Raw genomic sequence first — 20,435 nt, 5'->3', positions numbered from 1 at the left:
AAAATCCTCCATCTCATCTCGAACGCGGAATTCAATCCAAAGCTTGGATTATTCTAATTTCTTTTTCATCTACGAAGGCTGACGAACATATGTTAGTGGACATCAGATACGTCAGGGTCACAGCCAAGCTTGTGCTTCCTAAATTACCGTGGAGAAAAGTTCATTTCAGAGCCGGTTAGTAAGTGGCAAAAAAAGATATCGTTGAAAACACACTGTGGTTGAACACACGGGTTTCTGTGATATGGATGAACTCTCTCCTGTGGCCGGGTGGTGCGACGATAAAAGAGATATGACTGGTCAATTCGTAACTGTTTTCACTGCTCATAAATATCTCCTTCTAGAATATATCCTCATAGGATACAATAGAGAGAGAATAGAGTGAATAGACAAAATAGACAGAATAGAAGTCGTTCAATAGAACCAGAGGATCCCAACTATCCGTGAGCATACCACAAAAACACTCGCGGGAAGTAATTGGCCAAGCTCTATTGACTATTAAGTTATCATAAAATTGTCAAAGGAGACCGATCAACAAACAAACGCTAAACGTCAACAAATATTTGCATTCACTATATAAACATTTATAAGCGCATATAAATATATCGATTCCTTAAATCTAGGTCAAACCGAAGCGAGGACGGCGGTATGCGGGCTAGTTAAATTTCAAATACTGCGAATGGGTTCCGTACGTGAGTCTCTATCAGATAAATCTTGACATTTGGAACAGAGTTCCTTATGGGACGATGCGTAGGGGTAACCGGAAAAAAACGTCCGTAACATAAGATTTTTATTAGTAATGCACACAGTGTACGACTTAACTTTGTAATAACGTAAAAAAATAACATATTTTTTTATCGTTCATTGACCACGATCTCAGAGCGTTCGTTTGCGCAATACACTAACTCTTAATGCAAACAACCGTGAATGAAGTGTACCACAATAAGTTCGCACGTTACCAAATGACCGTGGGTTGTTGCGAAACCTCCAGTTTTATTTTCTTTATACCTCGAATAGAACTTAAAATTAATATTTTTATAATAAGGAACTTCGTTCCTATCCGGTGTCCAACGACACCACACATCTTTTTAAAAAAAAATTTTTATTGCATAGATGGGTGGACGAGCTCACAGTCTACGTGGTGCTAAGTGGTCTTAAACAATTGTTGACATGCGTTGGACTTATAACAGCTCTCCAACAATATTAACACTGAGAAAACAGTTAACTCAAACCATGCTAGTTAACTAAATAGCAGGGTTGCGCCGATAAATATATAGACCATATTTATCGGCGCAACCCTGATTATACTACATATATAAATATGTAGTATAGTCAACTAAATATAAAACTCTATTTAAAATTAGATCCTTTTTGCCTCCCCTCCACGGAGTTTTCCGAGCGCTAGGATATGTCCTTCTTCAAACGAGTACTTAATGGTAGGCAGCGGCTTGGCTCTGCCCCTAGCATTGCTGACGTCCATGAGCGACGGTGACCACTTACCATCAGGTGGGCCGTATGCTCGTCTGCCTGCATGGCAATTAAAAAAATGTTTATTTTTTAATACTTAGATGGGTGGACGAACTCATAGCCCACCTGGTGTTAAGTGGTTACTGGAGCCCATGGACATCCACAACGTAAATGCGCTACCAACCTTGAGATATAAGTTTTAAGGTCTCAGTATAGTTACAACGGCTGCCCCACCCTTCAAACGAAAACGCATTACTGCTTCACGGCAGAAATAGGCGGGGTGGTGGTACCTACCCGCGCGGACTCACAAGAGGTCCTACCACCAGCTTACTTTCTCCCCGTTCTTTATACGTTCTATCTAGTTATGATTTTTTTGTTTGTCATTCACTGTAAACATTTTGTTGTCTAATCGATAGATTCGGCAGGACCCGGATGCGCTCTGATGTCTTCATTTAGTACAGTGACAGCTGCGCTTTCATAATGACAACTGTAAAACTTGATGCAAACTCTTAAATCTATATATTAATACGTGAAGCAAAAACTTTGTATCCCTTTTTACGAAAATTGCGCGGACGGAGGAGTATGAAATTTTCCACACTTATAGAGAATAAGAGAAGAAGTGCACAATGCTAATATTTTTTTAAAATAATTCATAAAAGATAAATTAAATCAATAAAGAAAACATTACACACACTACATACCATGTATTTGACGCACACACGCATGCATACTATTTATTGTCGAATTTTTGTTCTTGACGTCTGTTGTCAAATTGAGAATAGATTAAATATTGTTTGTCTTTGTTAATATTTTTTATAGTGTAGTCTTGGCGAAATATGTGATTATAGAAGTATAAAATACAATCATAATAGTGTACAAACTTACAATTCCAATTAATTATAGTCGAATTTCGACTACTGCGGGACCTCTAGTTCTACTTACCTATATAATGCCATTTGAAAATATCTATGATTGCATAATTGATAACTTGTGAAACGATTTTTACAATTCAAACTAGCTATTTCTATTTTCAGTGTAGAACTTGCGACATCACGAATATTTTTCAGTTCTCTTGAGGTCACGGTAACTTTTTATATTTAGTAATAGCTGACCCGACAGACTTCGTAATGCCTCAATCGATAAATAAAAGACCTAAACTTTTCTATAAAATAAACTTAAAACAAACAAAAGAAATCCGTTCGACGGGGACACATCAAAGGAAAAAAACAAAATTGTTATTTTTGTTTAATTCCGAGCATTTTCATTCATTTATCTACCTTTTAAACTTTCTCTGAACTTCCACAAATAATTCAAGACCAAAATTAGCCAAATCGGTCCAGCCGTTCTCGAGTTTTAGCGAGACTAACGAACAGCAATTCATTTTCATATATAAAAGATTAAATTAAGTTTTCTAGAAGATAAAAACGGAACCCTGAAGCGAGCTTCATCGTGAACTGATAAGCCAACCGCAAATATTAAGACTAGTTTTTTTTATCTATTTGAAACCAAATAAATAAATCAGTGATTCTATTTAGTTTTGAATTAGAATGACACAAAGATTTAAATAAGAAAGTGAGTGTGTGCGTGTGTGTGTGCGTGCGTGCGTGTGCGTGCGTGTGTGTGCGTGGGTGCGTGTGTGCGTGCGTGTGTGTGTGTGTGTGTGTGTGTGTGTGTGTGTGTGTGTGAGTGTGCGCGTGTGTGTGTGTGTGTGTGTTTGTGTGATGATCAAATAACCTTTGCATTAGACGCCTTCAGCTCTAACACTAGGAGCAGGCTTAGGGACCCCAGTAACGGTACTCGTCGAACTCGACAAAGAGGTCGACGTGCAACCCAACCCATGAATCAGCTCGCTGAGTTTCTCGCCGGATCTTCTCAGCGGGTCGCGACTCCAATCCGGTAGTAGATTCATTCGCGAAGCAACTGCTCTTGAGTTGTTAGGTCTCCTTCGGAGGCGCTCGGGCAGTTGTTAGCAAATCCCACCCCTCCTGGCTGAGCCTTTGCTCGCCCACCTGTCCTGTTGAAACTGGAAAGGCCTCCGGGCCACCAGTAATCTTTCAATCATAAAAAAAACCCTCATTCTCTTAACAATATAAAATTGTCGCTCATCAATAAACTTGAAACTAGTTATTAGAAATTTTTAAGCTTTCTAAATCGCCGCTCATTTTTATGACAATAACTTGAATTTCTCTTCATTATCATAGAGAGAAAACGTTAGTATAAGTGACTCATGTTAGCTGGTTAACAAAATATGATTTGACAAAATGTGATGATATTCAACCGGCCACGTCTAGCAGTCTAAGTTGATGGTACTGAACCAGTAACTTCAGTCCCAACTACAAACAAAAGCTTCTACTAAACACCACGTGTGCGGGCTTCGGTGGCCGCCAGTGTGACCTTGACCTCCATCACCCAGGTACGCATAAACTTGATCATAGACATTACTATGTATTTTTTTTATTGCTTAGATATGTTGGCGAGCTCACAGCCCACCTGGTGTTAAGTGGTTACTGGAGCCCATAGACATCTACAACGTAAATGCGCCACCCACCTTGAGATATAAGTTCTAAGGTCTCAAGTATAGTTACAACGGCTGCCCCACAGGCAGAAATAGGCAGGGTGGTGATACCGACCCGTGCGGACTCACAAGACGTCCTACCACCAGTAATTACGCATATTATAATTTTGCGGCTTTGATTTTTATTACACGACAAGCGGGCCGCTCCGGCTCCGCTCGGGTCTTTAACAAAAATCAATGATATTTAACGTTGTTTTATTTTTTAAACAAAAGAACACATATTACGGCATAACTACCTAGTCAGGTCATAAATTCTGTCACATGTTTAATGTAAAATAATTGAAACAAGTTTATTCATTATGTAACCATTCATATACCAAAATGAACTTAACAAAACATAGATTCTTATGACACTAAAGTTTATTCAAAATGACCTCCGTGATTTTGAATACAGGCCTTCAATCTGCGCGGCCAGTCGTCTATCGCAGCACGAACGAGGTCCATTTCAATATCGGCGGCTGCTTTAATCAAGGATGTCTTGAGTGACTCCAAATTGGGATGAGACTTTGAGCACGCCTTTTCCTCCAAGTGTTGCCATATCTTGTAATCTAACGGATTCAAATCTGGACTGGAGGAAGGCCAGTCTTCGTGCCGGATGAAGTCGATTTCACGCGCCGCCAGCCAGTCTTGTGTGCTCTTCGCTCTATGAGCTGGCGCCGAATCTTGTTGGAATACCCAGTGCCTGTTATTGAACATGGTATGAGAAACAGGTTCCACAAGGTTCGTCAGGACTGTATTTTGATACACAACTGCATTCGTTTTTACACCTTTCTCACAAAAAAGTACCTATGTTAAGCCCCAATAAGAAACTCCCAACCATACCATGAGCGAGGATGGAAAATGACCTCGTTGGACACGCGGAATACGGTTGCTCGCTTCTTCACTACTGTGTGCGTACACCTTGTCATTTTGTTTATTGTAGCTCTCTTCTACGGTAAAAATTTGTTCATCCGAAAAAAGAATTTCCCGATATTTTTTTCCCGCGTACCGCTTCAACAAAGCGCGGCATCTCTTCAGTCTCAGGTCCATTAGACGAGCATTCAAACGATGTCCTGTTTTCCTTCGATATGCCCGAAGCCCTAAGTCTTCATTTAACACCCTTTTCACCGTGGTTCTGCTTAACCCCATCTGAAGGGCCAACAGTTTCTGCTTACGTTTGGGATTTCTTTGAATTCGCGCCTTCACAGCTTTTATCACTGCTGGAGTCCTAACAGACCGAGGGCGACCACTTCTTGACCTGTCATCTACACTAGAGTCTTCATTGTATCGTTTGATGGTACGATAAACGAATCTTTTGGTTATATTCAAATTTTTCAGTATGTTAAAAATTTGAATTGGCGCGTAACCGCAACTATGCAACGCAATAACTGCAACACGGTCTTCTTTAAGCGTCCACTCCATATTTAAAAATGAGTAAAATTCTAAAAGTATACATTTTTATTTTCATGAACAATTCGAAGTTCGAATTCAATAAACTTTTTTGTGGCCAGCATTCTAAAAGAAAGTTTTTACTGTGTGACAATACTTATGACCTGACTAGGTATAATAGTTAAACATATGCTGTCGCGACACTTTTTGCAAATAATAATTTGTTCTATAAAGCCGTAGTACATTATTTTATTCTGTTATCAATAGTATTTCGCAGGGCACGGGATGTAAAGAATATTTTAGGTAATTTTTTTACACCTTGACTTATAGTATTGGAGTTTTAGTCAGGATCCCTATTTTTTTTCAAAAAAGATTATAGCCTATGTCACTCGGGAATAGTGTAGCTTCCAAACAGTGAAAGAATTTTTCAAATCGGTTCAGTAGTTTCGGAGCCTATTCAATACAAACAAACAAACAAATATTTCCTCTTTATAATATTAGTATAGATAGTATAGATGTTTTTTTTTTTTTTTTTCCCTTGTAGGCAGACGAGCATACGGCCCACCTAATGGTGAGTGGTTACCGTCGCCCATGGACTTCAGCAATGCCAGGGGCAGAGCCAAGCCGCTGCCTACCGTTTAATACTCTCCACAAGCCTCGTTTGAAGAAGGACATGTCATACCGCTCGGGAAACACCGTGGAGGGGAGCTCATTCCATAGCCGGATGGTACGTGGCAAAAAAGACCTCTGGAAACGCACTGTGGATGACCGCAGTGGCTCCAGGTAGTATGGATGAACTCTACTCCGGTGGCGGGCGGTGCGATGGTAAAAACGAGATGCCGGTATCATCTCGAACAATTCCTCAGAGCACTCCCCATGGAACATACGGTACAAAATACAGAGGGAACCGAAGTCCCTCCGCAGACCCAGAGGCTCCAAACGATCCGTGAGAATGGGATTATCGACAATCCGAACGGCCCTCCTCTGTATGGAGTCAAATGGAAGAAGCTGGTATTTGGGAGCCCCGGCCCAGAGATGGGAGCAGTACTCCACGCGAGGCCGGACTTGTGCTTTATAAAGCAAAAGCCTTTGTCCAGGCGTGAAGTACCGCTTCGCTCTGTTGAGGACTCCCAGCATTTTGGACGCCAACTTGGCTTTGCCTTCCAAATGACTCCGAAACTGGACATCGCTCGAAATGTCGACCCCAAGTATCCCAATACTCTCGGAAGGTTGCAGGGATACTCCTTGGAATTGCGGCGCCATGACAAAGGGGTCCTTCTTCGCAGTGAACGCGCAAACTTGTGTCTTTAACGGGTTGAATTGAACCAAGTTCAATTCACCCCATTTGGAGACTCGCCCCAGAGAGTTCTCCACTTCAGACACAAGTTTTGATCGTCTCTCTTGCACCACGCTTCGAGAGAGACTCTGATGGCCGATATATCGCGCATCCCCCGTGCTGTCATCCGCATAGCAATGCATGCCATCAATAGACAGCATGTCATTGATATACAGGATGAAAAGCGTGGGGGAGAGCACCGAACCTTGTGGAACGCCAGCGTTAATGGTCATGGTATCAGAACAATCACCGTCTACAACGACCGTGATGTTCCGCCCATCCAAAAAGCTAGCGATCCACTTGCAGAGACCCTCGGGGATTCCGTAAGATGGTAACTTCGACAGAAGTGCCCTATGCCAGACCCTGTCGAAGGCCTTCGCGATATCAAGGCTCACAGCAAGAGCCTCGCCCTTGCTCTCCAAGGCTTCAGCCCACCTGTGAGTAAGGTATACAAGAAGATCGCCAGCTGAGCGACCGTGACGGAAACCGTACTGTCGGTCACTGATCAGCTGGCGATCCTCCAGATTATTATTCCTTCACCGTGGAAGTCAATGCTTAACACCAGGTGGACTGTGAGCTCGTCCACCCATCTAAGCAATAAAAAAAAAAAAAAAAAAAAAAAAAAAACATTTGTTAAGTACGTGTTTCATTAGGAAGATTGGTACCATATTGGTAATAAAGAAATAAATAAATAAAATAAATCGATCAGTATCTTCTGACAGAGCATTAGTCGTTTTCTGTTCTCTTTAAAAAATAATACAGCCAAAACAACTCTTCGAACGCAATTCGTGTAGACAGAGGCAATGACCTTGCACAATTACGTAACGTGTGGGTGGCTAAGTGTAGGCGCTAATTGATGGTAAGTGGAACAGAATCACTGTAAACGCTAACGAGGATCGACGTATCAATTAAAGTTGATGTCACATTAATAGCTATACCAGAAAGATATTTTGATGATATTTTTTTTTTATTTTTTTTTATTGCTAGATGAGTGGACGAGCTCATAGTCCACCCGGTGCTAAGTTGTTACTGGAGCCCATAGACATTTACGACGTAAATGCGCCACCCACCTTGAGATATAAGTTCTAAGGTCTCAAGTATAGTTACAACGGCTGCCCCACCCTTCAAACCGAATTATTTAATAACGGCCAATAGAAACTTGCCTTCATTGTCTGATTCGGTCATCGGAGCTCATATGCACCTCAACCTGAAGACGCCTCGCTTGAGACATGAGGTCTGAGTCTCAAAATCGCACATTGTTTAGGTTTTTAGCCGTTGCTAACGCCTGTTGACCTTATGGAAACAGAAAACACATGGAGATTGTTTATAGCACACAAATATATTATATCAACATTGTTTTTATTTATCTTATTTTTTCGCTATTACGTACCATTAAGTGGTAATGTGGAAACTCGATAACTTACCTCGGCTATCAACTCAATTAATCGGGAATTAATGGCAAATTAATGTCAAGACGGTGAGGTCTCGTAAAGCCTCTTTCATTATTGTGGTGATCTCAAAGGTGATATCTGCTTCTGTGCTACCCAGAATCGTTTCTAACCCACCTTAGGTATTTGAAGTTAGTTTCTGAACTTACGTCATGGTTTATATTGCTTGTAAAGGAGAGAGAGCAAGAGAGAGATGTGGAAGAGAGGCATGGTCAAAAGGGAAATTTCATTAGAGAGAATGCATTGGCCACTTCGCCCATTAGGCTACGGACTTTTAAATGTTGATGCCTGACTCAAACTGATGGCACAGAACTACAAACAGCTCTGAGTGCAAAGTAGACCATTAGCTCGTCTAGCTATCTATACTAATATTATAAAGCTGAAGAGTTTGTTTGTTTTAACCCGCTAATCTCAGGAATTACTGGTCCTATTTGAAAAATTCTTTTAGTGTTAGATAGCCCATTTATTGAGGAAGGCTATAGGCTATATAATATCACGCTAAGACCAATACAAGCGAACACCGATAACCCCAAATCCGGGTTATCTGTGCAAGCGGAGCACCAATAAATAATGTTTCAAAATCGGGTTTTTTTTCCCTTTTGAGAGCTTCCGCTGCGTGCGCTGCAGAAACGATTAAAGTTTCGCTAAAATAATGTATGAGAGAATTGTTCCCCTTTAAAAGATCTACAAAAAATCCGCGACAGCATATGTCTATATGTTAAGGTTGACTCACTATAACGTTTTTTTATGCTAACCAAATTTGTTATAAAATAAAGCATTATTTGTGAACTATTTATTCCCCGCTTTTGAAGTCACGGGCAAAAGCTAGTGTTATTTAAAAATCATAGCATTGCCAGTACACGTGTGCTGTGACAGAACCTTTACCGGTAACAACTGTTTTTATATCTCACTCAGCGTCTGGTCGGTAATACGATACGATATAATTAACATTATCAAGAAAAATTTAAGTAGCGTCGATTAATATTTAAAGGTAGTGACGTAGTCGGAAGACTTATTCATGACGCTTGCATTCTCGTACTATAATCTATATTTTAATACGTGAAGCAAAAACTTTGTATCTCATTTTACGAAAATTGCGCAGACAGAGGAATATGAAATTTCTCACACTTATAGAGAATATAGAGAAGGAGTGCACAATGCTAATTTTTTTTTAAATACTGCATAAAAGATACATTAAATCAATAAAGAAAACATTACACACACTACCATGTATTTGACACAACACATACATAAAAATATACTCTTTATTTACTGTCAATTTGGGAAACTTTTGTTATTGTTTAAAGTCTGTGGTCGAATTGAAAATAGATTAATATTGTTTGTCTTTAATATTATTTATCTATAGTGCAGTTTTGGCGAATACTGTGATTATATTATCGAAATATAATAGTGTTTGACAATAGAACCATAATAATGTTTAAACTTAAAATTTCAATTAATTATAGTCGAATCTCGACTACTGCGGGTCCACTAGTGATGATGAATCTGTAAGCCGTCTTTCATTATTATTTCTCCAATTATTACATTTTGGGTCCAAAACTTTTGTTTGAGATGATTCCGTAACTTTTTTTGTTTTACCGTCGCACCATACGCTACCTGACCAGAGCCAACCTTGCTGTTCCTGGTAGTAAGGGAATTTACGACCAAAGCATCCATCGTTATTCCGTGTCAAGGCCACGCACCAACTGGTTTTTAAATAATATTGCCTCCATGGTGTTCCCAATGTGAATGACATTTCCTTCAAGCGCGGTTTCTAAACAATAACGGGCAGGATTATCATATTTGACCATCTAGCCTCATAGCCCAAGAGCCCGCGACGGCCAGACCTTCGTTATTTTATAAAAGCTGAAAGTTTCTCTGTGTATATCTCCAACACAGGTAAGAACGACCCGCGGAAAAATAACTTTATACTTTAACGAATTTAAGGCCTGCCTTTACTGCCTGTTACCTGCCCAAGTTACCACAATCGAAACTCTATAGTCGCGGGCCGTTCTTACCTGTGTTGGAGACATACACAGAGAAACTTTCAGCTTTTATAAAGTAACGAAGGTCTGGCCGTCGCGGGCTCTTGCTCTATCAGGTCTAACTTGTGTTAAAATTTCTTCCGCAGCTATTTCGTCGTTGAAATGACAGAAGACCAAACGTTTGAAACGAAAAAACCGTTCTACGTCTACTGGAACGTGCCAACAATGCAGTGCAGAAGCAAGAAGATCCCGTTCGAAGATCTGTTCGAAAAGTTCGGGATACTTCAGAACGAAAACGACAGTTTCCTGGGAAAGGCCGTCTCCATCCTGTACGATCCCGGGCTTTTCCCGGCCCTGCTCACCAACGAAACCAGCGGTCAGATAATATTCCGCAACGGAGGAGTTCCACAGGAGGGCGACTTGGCGAAGCATTTGGAGGTTTTCAGGAGGAATTTGGTGCAATGCGTACCTGACGAAGATTTTAGTGGTGAGTGGTATTTTAATTTTAATACACAGAAGACTTAGGGCGAATATCTGTTTATCGTGTACCTATCTATGAGTAGCCACCAATTACAAGTTTGGCTTGTCTCTAACTGGTGAGCGAGTTTACAGAGCCTGAAGGAATTTACTAACATTTGCCCAAACAAGAGTAGTACTTGTCAGATTCTACCAAAACATTAGCATCTGTTTAATTCGTTTGAAACCTTAAGATTAACTGTATTAGGGTCAGATCGGCGCTGAAACAACTCAGCCCGGTTGGTTATTGAATTATGTTTATATGTCACGACTTTTTACAAACAATCATACAAACAAATTCATCTTCTTTTTTTTTTCTCCACCCTATGCCACTAGGTGGGGTCGGCACAGCTAATTTTTCTCTTCCATTCTCTTCTATCAACCGTCATCTAAACACTCACTCCTCTCTCTCTGATATCGTCATTCACACACTCCATCCATGTCTTATTTGGTCGACCTCTTCCCCCTCTACCTTGCACTACCATTTCCGTACATCTCCTATGCATCTTCTCTCTACGCATCACAAGTTCATACCACCCTAACCGTCCGCTCCGAATTATTAAAATAAAAAGCGTCCATCATCAGCTTCAGCATTGATTACAATAATCCGAATCCATTGTTCAAAAACAATGAGAGCGTGCGTTATCTTCCGCAAATATTATCTCGGAAATTTTCATTGTTTGGAAAAGATGCACCTGGGACGTGTTGAACGATACGCTGCACATCTTTGGAATATTATTGGCTTACACTTTAAAAGTACGTGGTAATCGGAACATTAATAATGTCATTAACATTGTCTGTTAAGATATATTTTGAGTAAATAGTACATAATGTGACACAGTAGTTTTTTTTTTGTTTCTTATATGAGTGGACGAGCTCACAGCCCACCTGGTGTTAAGTGGTCACTGGAGCCCATAGACATCTACAACGTAAATGATCCACCCACTTTGAGATATAAATTCTAAGGTCTCAGTATAGTTGCAACGGCTACCCCACCCTTCAAACCGAAACGCATTCCTGCTTCACGACAGAAATAAGCAGGATGGTGGTACTTACTCGTCCGAACTCACAAGAGATCCTACCACCAGTAATTACGCAAATTATAATTTTGCGGGTTTGATTTTTATTACACGATGTTATTCCTTCACCGTGGAAGTCAATCGTGAACATCAATTGTTGAGTACGTATTTCATTAGAAACATTGGTACCCGCCTGGGATTCGAATACCAGTGCATCGCTAAGCACGTATGCACCGGACGTCTTACCCTTTAGGCCACGATGACTTCAAAGTATAGTCAGTCTCAGTATAGTTACAACGGCTGCCCCACCCTTCAAACCGAAACGCATTCCTGCTTCACGACAGAAATAAGCAGGGTGGTGGTACTTACTCGTCCGAACAAGAGGTCCTACCATGAGTAATAAATACCAGCAGTAACCAGTAAGTTTGCCTACATGTCTTCTAAGAAGGAATAACAAGATAAAAAATCTAACTCGCAGATATTAAAAAGATTCAGTTGTCGTCATGGCTTTTAGGATAAGACACAAAAGTCTACATATCGCGGTCTATCTTTGTAAGATAAAAACGAATCTGACAGAAATATTTATTGTGTCATTGGTCTCGATTGAAAACAGCTGACTGAGAAAGACATTTTGATAAGATAGCTTTTGATCTCGCAATTTGTTAGTCAGTACGTTCGATTTGAAATAACCTAGCAGATTGATAAGAACTGTAAACAAAGGAATTACTTGAAGACCTTTCTGTGAACTTGAAATTTAAAGAGCGTTAATAGACGACACTCTGAGGCAGATCGAAAATATACGACTACCCTCAAATAAGCACAAAGCAATATTCATTTATCAAGCTACCCACACGTGTTAAATTAATAAGATTTTATTTTATTGCTTCGAGAGATAGTTTTTGAAGTCGATTTTGAAGTCGTCGTGGCCTAACGGATAAGACGTCCGGTGCTTTCGTGTTGAGCGATGCACCGGGTTCGAATCTCAGGCGGGTACCAATTTTTCTAATGAAATACGTACTCAACAACTGTTCACGATTGATTTCCACGGTGAAGGAATAACATCGTGTAATAAAAATGAAACCCGCAAAATTATAATTTGCGTAATTACTGGTGGTAGGACCTTGTGAGTCCGGGCGGGTAGGTACCACCGCCCTGCCTATTTCTGCCGTGAAGCACTAATGCGTTTCGGTTTGAAATGGTGGGGCAGCCGTTGTAACTATATTGAGACCTTAGAACTTATATCTCAAGGTGGTTGGCGCATTTACGTTGTAAATGTCTATGGGCTCCAGTAACCACTTAACATCAGGTGGGCTGTGAGCTCGTCCATCCACCTAAGCAATAAAAAAAAATAGAGGAGTATACGGCTTACATGATGGTGTGGGGTCTCCATAGCTTGTGTATGTACGTCAGAAAAGCTAGAAACACAGCCGAGTCGATGTCTACCAAAATAGTCTAACTACCTCGCAAAGGCCTGCCTATAAATATTGAATGTTTATGAGTTAGTTTATTGTAATTTTTATAAGTTTATAAGTATACCATATTGAAAGTCTAAAGGTACAAAAAAGACTTAAAGATACCTGGTTCATTACTAACAGTAGTGGACCACAAACTGTTGTGCAGAGGTCAACGGCTTCGCAAGTCACGGAATTCGATATTCCTTTCATCAAATATTAACATTTTATTAAACTAGTTTATAGACGTATATTTGGCGCGAGCAAAAACATCGCTTGCTGATATAGCTGGTGTGCCTTTTTGTGCTTCTAAGCTCAGCAGTGTGAAGTAGTCTCACTGTGTGAAACTTTGTCAGTTTTAGAAATTAGTAGATGATTGCTACGCATAGCCTCTTCCACCATAACATACTCCTTTGAGTCCTCCTTTTTTACTGGTGGTAAGAGCTCTTGTGAGTCCGCGCGGGTAGGTACCACCACCCTGCCTATTTCTGCCGTGAAGCAGTAATGCGTTTCGGTTTGAAGGGTGGGGCAGCCGTTGTAACTATACTGAGATCTTAGAACTTATATCTCAAGGTGGGTGGCGCATTAACGTTGTAGATGTCCATGGGCTCCAGTAACCACTTTACACCAGGTGGACTGTGAGCTCGTCCATCCAACAAAGAAAATAAAAAAAATTAAGCTGAACTACATCCAACACCCTCACTTGGCATTCGCTTGGTTGCCGATGTCCACAAAATGTATAAATAATAAATAATAATAAATAATAAATATTTACTAACAATCACGCTACGTTAACTGGTCCCGTGCTAAGTTCGTAAAGAACTTGTGTTACAGGTACCAGATAACGGAAATAAATGTAAGATTTTTATTAGACGCATACGTAATATATTTAATATACATCCATAAACCTGGAAAATACATTTTATATATATCATACAAATATCTTCCCTTGGCGGGATTCGAACCTGCGATCCCCTTGTGTAGTGACCATGTCACTTACCACTGCACCAGACGGCGTGTATAGCTGACTCTTGGTCTAAAAACCACCTATATTCTTATTCGGGCTTCGGGATTGGTTCGAAAACATTATTTAATTGTAGCTTTGCATGTTTCAGGAGTCGGCATTATCGATTTCGAATCCTGGCGGCCGATCTTCAGGCAAAACTTTGGCGCTTTAGTTCCATACAAGGACGTGTCGTATGAGATAGAAAAGAAACTTCACTGGTGGTGGCCCAAGCAATGGGTGCAGACTGAGGTTAGTATAGACACCAGTACTTCTATTTTAACTACAGCAAGCACGGGAAACTGCGAAATTTCTGATTGCTGTTGATCCCCAAGTTTTGTCCGCCGTCCATTGCGGCTTAGGGAATTGTGAAATCTATACTTAATATTATAAATAAGAAATATTTGTTTGTTTGTTTGTATTGAATAGGCTCCGAAACTACTGAACCGATTTGAAAAATTCTTTCACTGTTTGGAAGCTAAACTATTCACGACTAACATAGGCTATAAGCTTTTTTAAAAAAATTGTGATCCTTACTAGAACTCAAATAATGTAACCCAAGGTGTAAGAAGTCAATCGTGAACATTTGTTAAGTACGTATTTCATTAAAAAAATTGGTACCCGCCTGCGGGATTCGAACGCCGGTGCATCGCTTCAACACGAATGCACCGGACGTCTTATCCTTTAGGCCACGACGACTTCTAGTGTACACAATCGTACTTATTGCCTAACACATTCCGATCTTCGTAACACGGTTTCGTTATGGCCGAACTATTAAATCGAATGTAATGCACCGCTACAAATTAAGCCAGTTAAGATTCACTGATATAAATGAAACCGATGCAAGTATTTAGGGCGCGCTAACTTGCATCAGTGACCGAGGGCCCGGATATCTGGAGCGCCGCATCATTGAATCGCTTCAATTGTGATTTCGGTATTCAGAAACTTTAATAAAACAAAAATTTTAACACAGGGAAAACGGGCTGTAATTTAGTAACGTAAGATTATTATCAATGTAGTAAAAGACACTTAAATTTTGTTACGCGCAGGGGTTCGGGATAAATAAATGATCCACCAAAGTACAACTGAAAACTGTATTAGCACTTAGAACACTTAACGAGCACTTTAAAATTCTCAATTCGCTTCTTCCACTTCGCTTCAGGTGATCAGTTCGCTGTTTCGCTTCGAGTAGTTCCGATTACTAACTCTCCGTTACTGATTATCTGGTTACCTCATTACTGCTTCGTGCCACCTCTGCAACGCTTTTATAGTCGATACATCCCTAGATTCATCGGGAACATTCCTCACAAGTCGAGTATCTTCGATGTGTTTTTCCGCTATGTGACAATAGATGGCGTTTTACTTCTCGAGCGTTCTAGATGTTACTACAGCCTTCGATATTCGTTCGGCTATTCGGCGATAGATGGCGTTATTCTTACCGGCGTAACAATATACATTATTAAGGATAGTCAAAACTACTAATCAGATTTTGATAGATTAGACCACATGTGAAGTACCAGCCTTCAAATAAAATCCTCAAAATCGGTTAATCTAGTAAAACATTTTGGACACATAAAAAAAATGTAATGGAGAACCTCCCACTTTTTGTGGAGTGGATTAAAAACGAATTCGATATTTAGTAATCGTTGGTAATAGTTTGCATAGCTCTTATCACCAACAAATCTAGTTGAGGCAAAAAGAACATTCAGATTGTTCTTATGTTTGGCATTTTGGTACCGCAGCAAACAACCACCAATCCCAATCATCAATAGTGAGAATTTAATGGCATGGAGTTCAGAATCCACTCTCAAATGGAATCAAATGGAAGTCGAGAACAGAATAGTCTAAACTGGTATCCGAATAGCAACACCCTGTATCAGAATCGTTGTTTGCTACCAAGACGAAATCTTTCATGGAATGTCGTTTCGCAGAATTAAAGTTAAAATTATAAGCATTAGTGGTATAGCCCAATCGTAATTAAATAAATCTTTTTATTACAGAAAAAGCAGTAATAGCTTTAAGTGGTCTAGTTCAAATAGTCGTATCCCTAATTAAAATTAGGGACTGTTATGTAGGTAAGACCCTCTGAACTTGAAAGATAACAATTAAGTAGCAAACTCAACTGCGCTCCTAGCTTTTCTAATCTATTAACATCGATCTGCTCAGCTGTATTATCGTCTCTCTTTGTCACGGCAGTTAAAATTTCACTAATGATAAAATAGCAAAATCTGTTCCCTCCTTCGAATTTACCGGACAGAGAACACGTGACATTAAAACAACTCACAATACCATCAATAGATTACTACCCAGTGACTGAATTATTTCACCGACCATGTAGTTGAAATCCAGTTGCGAATAACATAAACAAGCTAATTGGGTTTGTTTTCATCGTTGACATTACTGCAAGAGATTTGCTCAGTACAGCGGCGAGCCTAATAGGCCTTTCTATGGACTTTGGCAAATATTTCTAGACCGTAAATAATGTTTTAGTAATAAAAGTATTCATATGCTTGCAGGCAATACAACGCTTTGAAGAATCAGCGCGGACCTTCATGCAGAGGACGCTCTTAGTGGCGAAAGAGATGAGGCCTAACGCGCAGTGGGGATACTACGGGTTCCCGTACTGTTTCAACATGGCCAGCAACAACATGAAGGAGTCTTGTGCCGAAAAGGTTCCTGAGGAAAACGATAGGTAAGGCGCAGAGATTCATCCATCTTAAACTAGTGGAGACAGACTGTTTTACCATTGAATTTGCTTCTTCACTAATTTCCACAATGGTATAACGAAAAGAAATCATCGAATCATCAAGCCAAGCATTTTTTTATTGCATTGATTGTAGCCCACAGCCCACCTGGTGTTAAGTGGTTACCGGAGCCCATAGAAATCTACAAAAAAAATCCCGCCACCCACCTTGAGATATGAGTTCTAAGGTCTCCTCAGTATAGTTAAACTGCATATGGACAGTGAAGGGGTATATAGCGTATAAGCGGTCTCAAAACTAGATGGAACTCTGAAAGGGCAGGGTGAGGCAAAGAGATGGTTTTCAAGATCAGAATGTTCGTCCCAACACCGCGACTTAGACACGCTTGCAACTAGACGTATGTACCATCAAATGTGTACAGATTCGATTATCCTTTCCAGGCTACATTGGCTGTGGTCAGAGAGCACCGCTCTGTACCCCTCGATATACAGCTCGCGGGATCTGACGTCATCCCAACTGTCCCGGATGATCCGAGGACGTATTAAGGAGGCCCAGAGACTCAATAGGAATGACGCGCCGGTGCTGCCTTACTTCTGGTTCCGCTACAGAGACGGCGGGTACATGACTGAAGTAAGTATAGTATTATCTTCGGTTTTTGGAACGAAGTTCCTTATGGGACGATGCGGAGAGGTACTCTAACCGGGAAAAAACGTCCGTAACGTAAGATTTTTACTAGTGTGTGCATCAGTGCACGAATCGACTTTGTTATAACGTACAAATTAGTAATGCACACAGTGTACGACTTAACTTTGTAATGACGGACAAAAAAATAACATATTTTTTTATCATTCATTGACCACGATCTCAGAGCGTTCGTTTGCGCAATACACTAACTCTTCTGCAAACAACCGTGAATGAAGTGTACCACAATAAGTTCGCACGTTACCGAATGACCGTGGGTTGTTGCGAAACCTCCAGTTTTATTTTCTTTATACCCCGAATAGAACTTATAATTAATATTTATATAATACTAGCGACCCGCCCTCGCTTCGCTTCGGAAACATTAAAACACACATGAAACCAAAAATAATAATAATTAAATAAAGTAGCCTATGTTCATCAGGGACAATGTCGGCTTCTAATGGAAAAAAAATTTTTCAAATCGGTCCAGTAGTTTCGGAGCCTATTCGAAACAAACAAACAAACAAATCTTTCCTCTTTATAATATTATCTTTATAATATTATAAGTATAGAAGGAACTTCGTTCCTATCCGGTGTCCCACGACCACACGTCTTTTTTTTTGGCTGTTTCGGATGATGAGCATACAGCTCACCTGAAAGCGAGTGGTTGAGGTTGCCCGTGGACATCAACAACGCCAGGGGCTTAGCGCTCGGGAAAGATCGTGGAATGGAACTCAGTCTATGTCTCCTTGTGACTATGAAAGCTCTAAACTATCCGAAACGTACGAAATAATATAATGAAATGTAAAAGTAGTTTGGATTAAGTAAAGATTTCCTCACTCGTAGAAACTTCTAGTTAGTAGGCTATGGATAAGTATAGGATATAAGAACAGATTTCAAATTCGAAATAGTGGCTATGCATTCGTACTGTCTGACGGCAGCTCTGTAGAGGTAATCTGAAAAAAGCTTGAATTGAACTACTGAAATTTCATTCACATGATAAGCTCATCTCACAAGCTCTGAACAACAACACGGGAACCGTCGTCGTGTCGGTCTGTCGAGAGAACACATTCACTCGGTGGAAGATCGTCTATGCGTTGCTCCCTAACTAACTATGTATCACCGGACTTAAAGAAAATGCAATGCTAATTTATTGAGTCTGGCGCAATAAATATCTACCTAATGTCGGGAAAATCTAATCCAAATAAAATCCAAAACGTTTCGCCCACTTAGTATACGGCATACTCAATTAATTTGTCTCTGTTTTCAATTAATTTTTTACTGGTGGTAGGACCTCTTCTGAGTCCGCGCGGGTAGGTACCACCGCCCTGCCTATTTCTGCCGTGAAGCAGTAATGCGTTTCGGTTTAAAGGGTGGAGCAGCCGCTGTAACTATACTGAGATCTTATAACTTATATCTCAAGGTGAGTGGCGCACTTACGTTGTAGATGTCTACGGGCTTCAGTAACCACATAACACCAGGTGGGCTGTGAGCTCGGCCACCAATATAAGCAATAAAAAAAAATAAAAAAATCTTAAAATTCAAATCTCTCCAATTTCAGGAAGACCTCAATTCGGCCCTGCAAGCGATATACGCCTCGAACGCCTCAGGGTTCATAGTGTGGGGCAGCTCCAACGACGTCAACACAGTTAAAAAATGTCACAATTTACGTGAATATCTCGAGGGCACGTTGGGGCCGGCCATAGCCAAATATACCGGGTCACAAATCAGAAACGTCCCAACAGAAGACGTCGACACTACAACCACAGCCTCCAGCACAGTCTTAGCAAATTACGACCCGGACTACCACTGGGATCCTCCTGACAACTACGAACAAAACATTCAAAAATACGTCAACGATGAAATGAAAAACAAAACTGGATACGACAAAACGAACGCCAGCTTCCCATTACATAGCTATAATGATAACGCACTTATAAATATGATACTTAATAACTTTATCACTAATGACAGTGATGTGAACAATGACAGTTCGATAAGTAACGTGACGAGCGCAGGTCACGCGAGCACGCAGACCGCTGACACTGACATGACAACTGTCCGGTTGGATACAACGCAAACTAATGAGTATTATGCTTCGTTCAATGATAATACAACAGAAATACTAGATAACACAGAGAGCACAACAGTAGAAGGAACAAATTTACAAGATGTAACAACAAATGATGTATTTAAATTCTTCAATGAAGACACATTCAATGAATTCTCAAGCAATAACACGCTAGATACTGATACAGAAACTAGTGACGTCACAGAAGATAATTATCCCAAAGAATTAGATGTTTCTAGAAAGGATACGGACAGCGATCCAACCACGGCGCCACCTAACAGTCAGGTTATTGTTTTATAAATAAATAAGGTATTTGTTTTGTTATTAACGATAACGCTTTGCTTTTTAACTTGATTGCCTGCCACATCCAGCTTTCGATACATCATTAATGACACTAATTGACCAGCACACGACACTATCAAATATACCCGCAGTCCAAAGTCTCAACGCAAATTCTAAGTTCTTAATTAAGATTATGAACCGTATCCTTAATGAAGCATTTTGATGAATACGCCATTTGATATTTTATTAATGTTAAGCATATATATATGTAACCTCTATACGATTAATCCTTAAAGAGGTTAATATGTTATTTATATCATTCTTCTATAGATGACATAAATAGAATTTCGATTATTGAAACATTAGAACATTAGACATATAAAGAGCATTTTTGCAATTTTAAAATATAAAAAGATATAAAAATAATAGTGAAGCAATAGCTTTAAATGTTGTTTCTCTTTATAAGAGCAACTCAATTGCTATAGTTTTACAAAGCTAAACTGTATTTTGATTTAAATAAATAAATACATTATA

At 40.0% G+C, this 20,435-nt stretch overlaps 1 protein-coding gene and 1 long non-coding RNA gene across 4 annotated transcripts in view; one reads left to right on the top strand and one right to left on the bottom strand.

Annotated features, from left to right (window-relative positions):
- Positions 1 to 20,435, bottom strand: part of LOC134201619 (uncharacterized) — an 80,085-nt gene that overhangs the window by 23,158 nt on the left and 36,492 nt on the right. The window lies entirely within an intron of this gene.
- Positions 1 to 20,435, top strand: part of LOC101735594 (hyaluronidase) — a 39,907-nt gene that overhangs the window by 14,922 nt on the left and 4,550 nt on the right. The window contains exons 2-6 of the mRNA XM_021346767.3: positions 10,323 to 10,663; positions 14,278 to 14,417; positions 16,682 to 16,857; positions 17,308 to 17,497; positions 19,110 to 19,904. Of these exons, the coding sequence (XP_021202442.1) occupies positions 10,323 to 10,663; positions 14,278 to 14,417; positions 16,682 to 16,857; positions 17,308 to 17,497; positions 19,110 to 19,904 (1,642 nt within the window). The remainder of the gene's footprint in view (positions 1 to 10,322; positions 10,664 to 14,277; positions 14,418 to 16,681; positions 16,858 to 17,307; positions 17,498 to 19,109; positions 19,905 to 20,435) is intronic.

The sequence above is a fragment of the Bombyx mori genome, chromosome 28 (genome assembly GCF_030269925.1).
Source record: "Bombyx mori chromosome 28, ASM3026992v2".
Taxonomy (NCBI): Eukaryota; Metazoa; Arthropoda; class Insecta; order Lepidoptera; family Bombycidae; genus Bombyx; species Bombyx mori.
The sequence above is the reverse complement of the archived record's forward strand: the minus strand, read 5'-3'. Positions and strand labels throughout refer to the sequence as shown.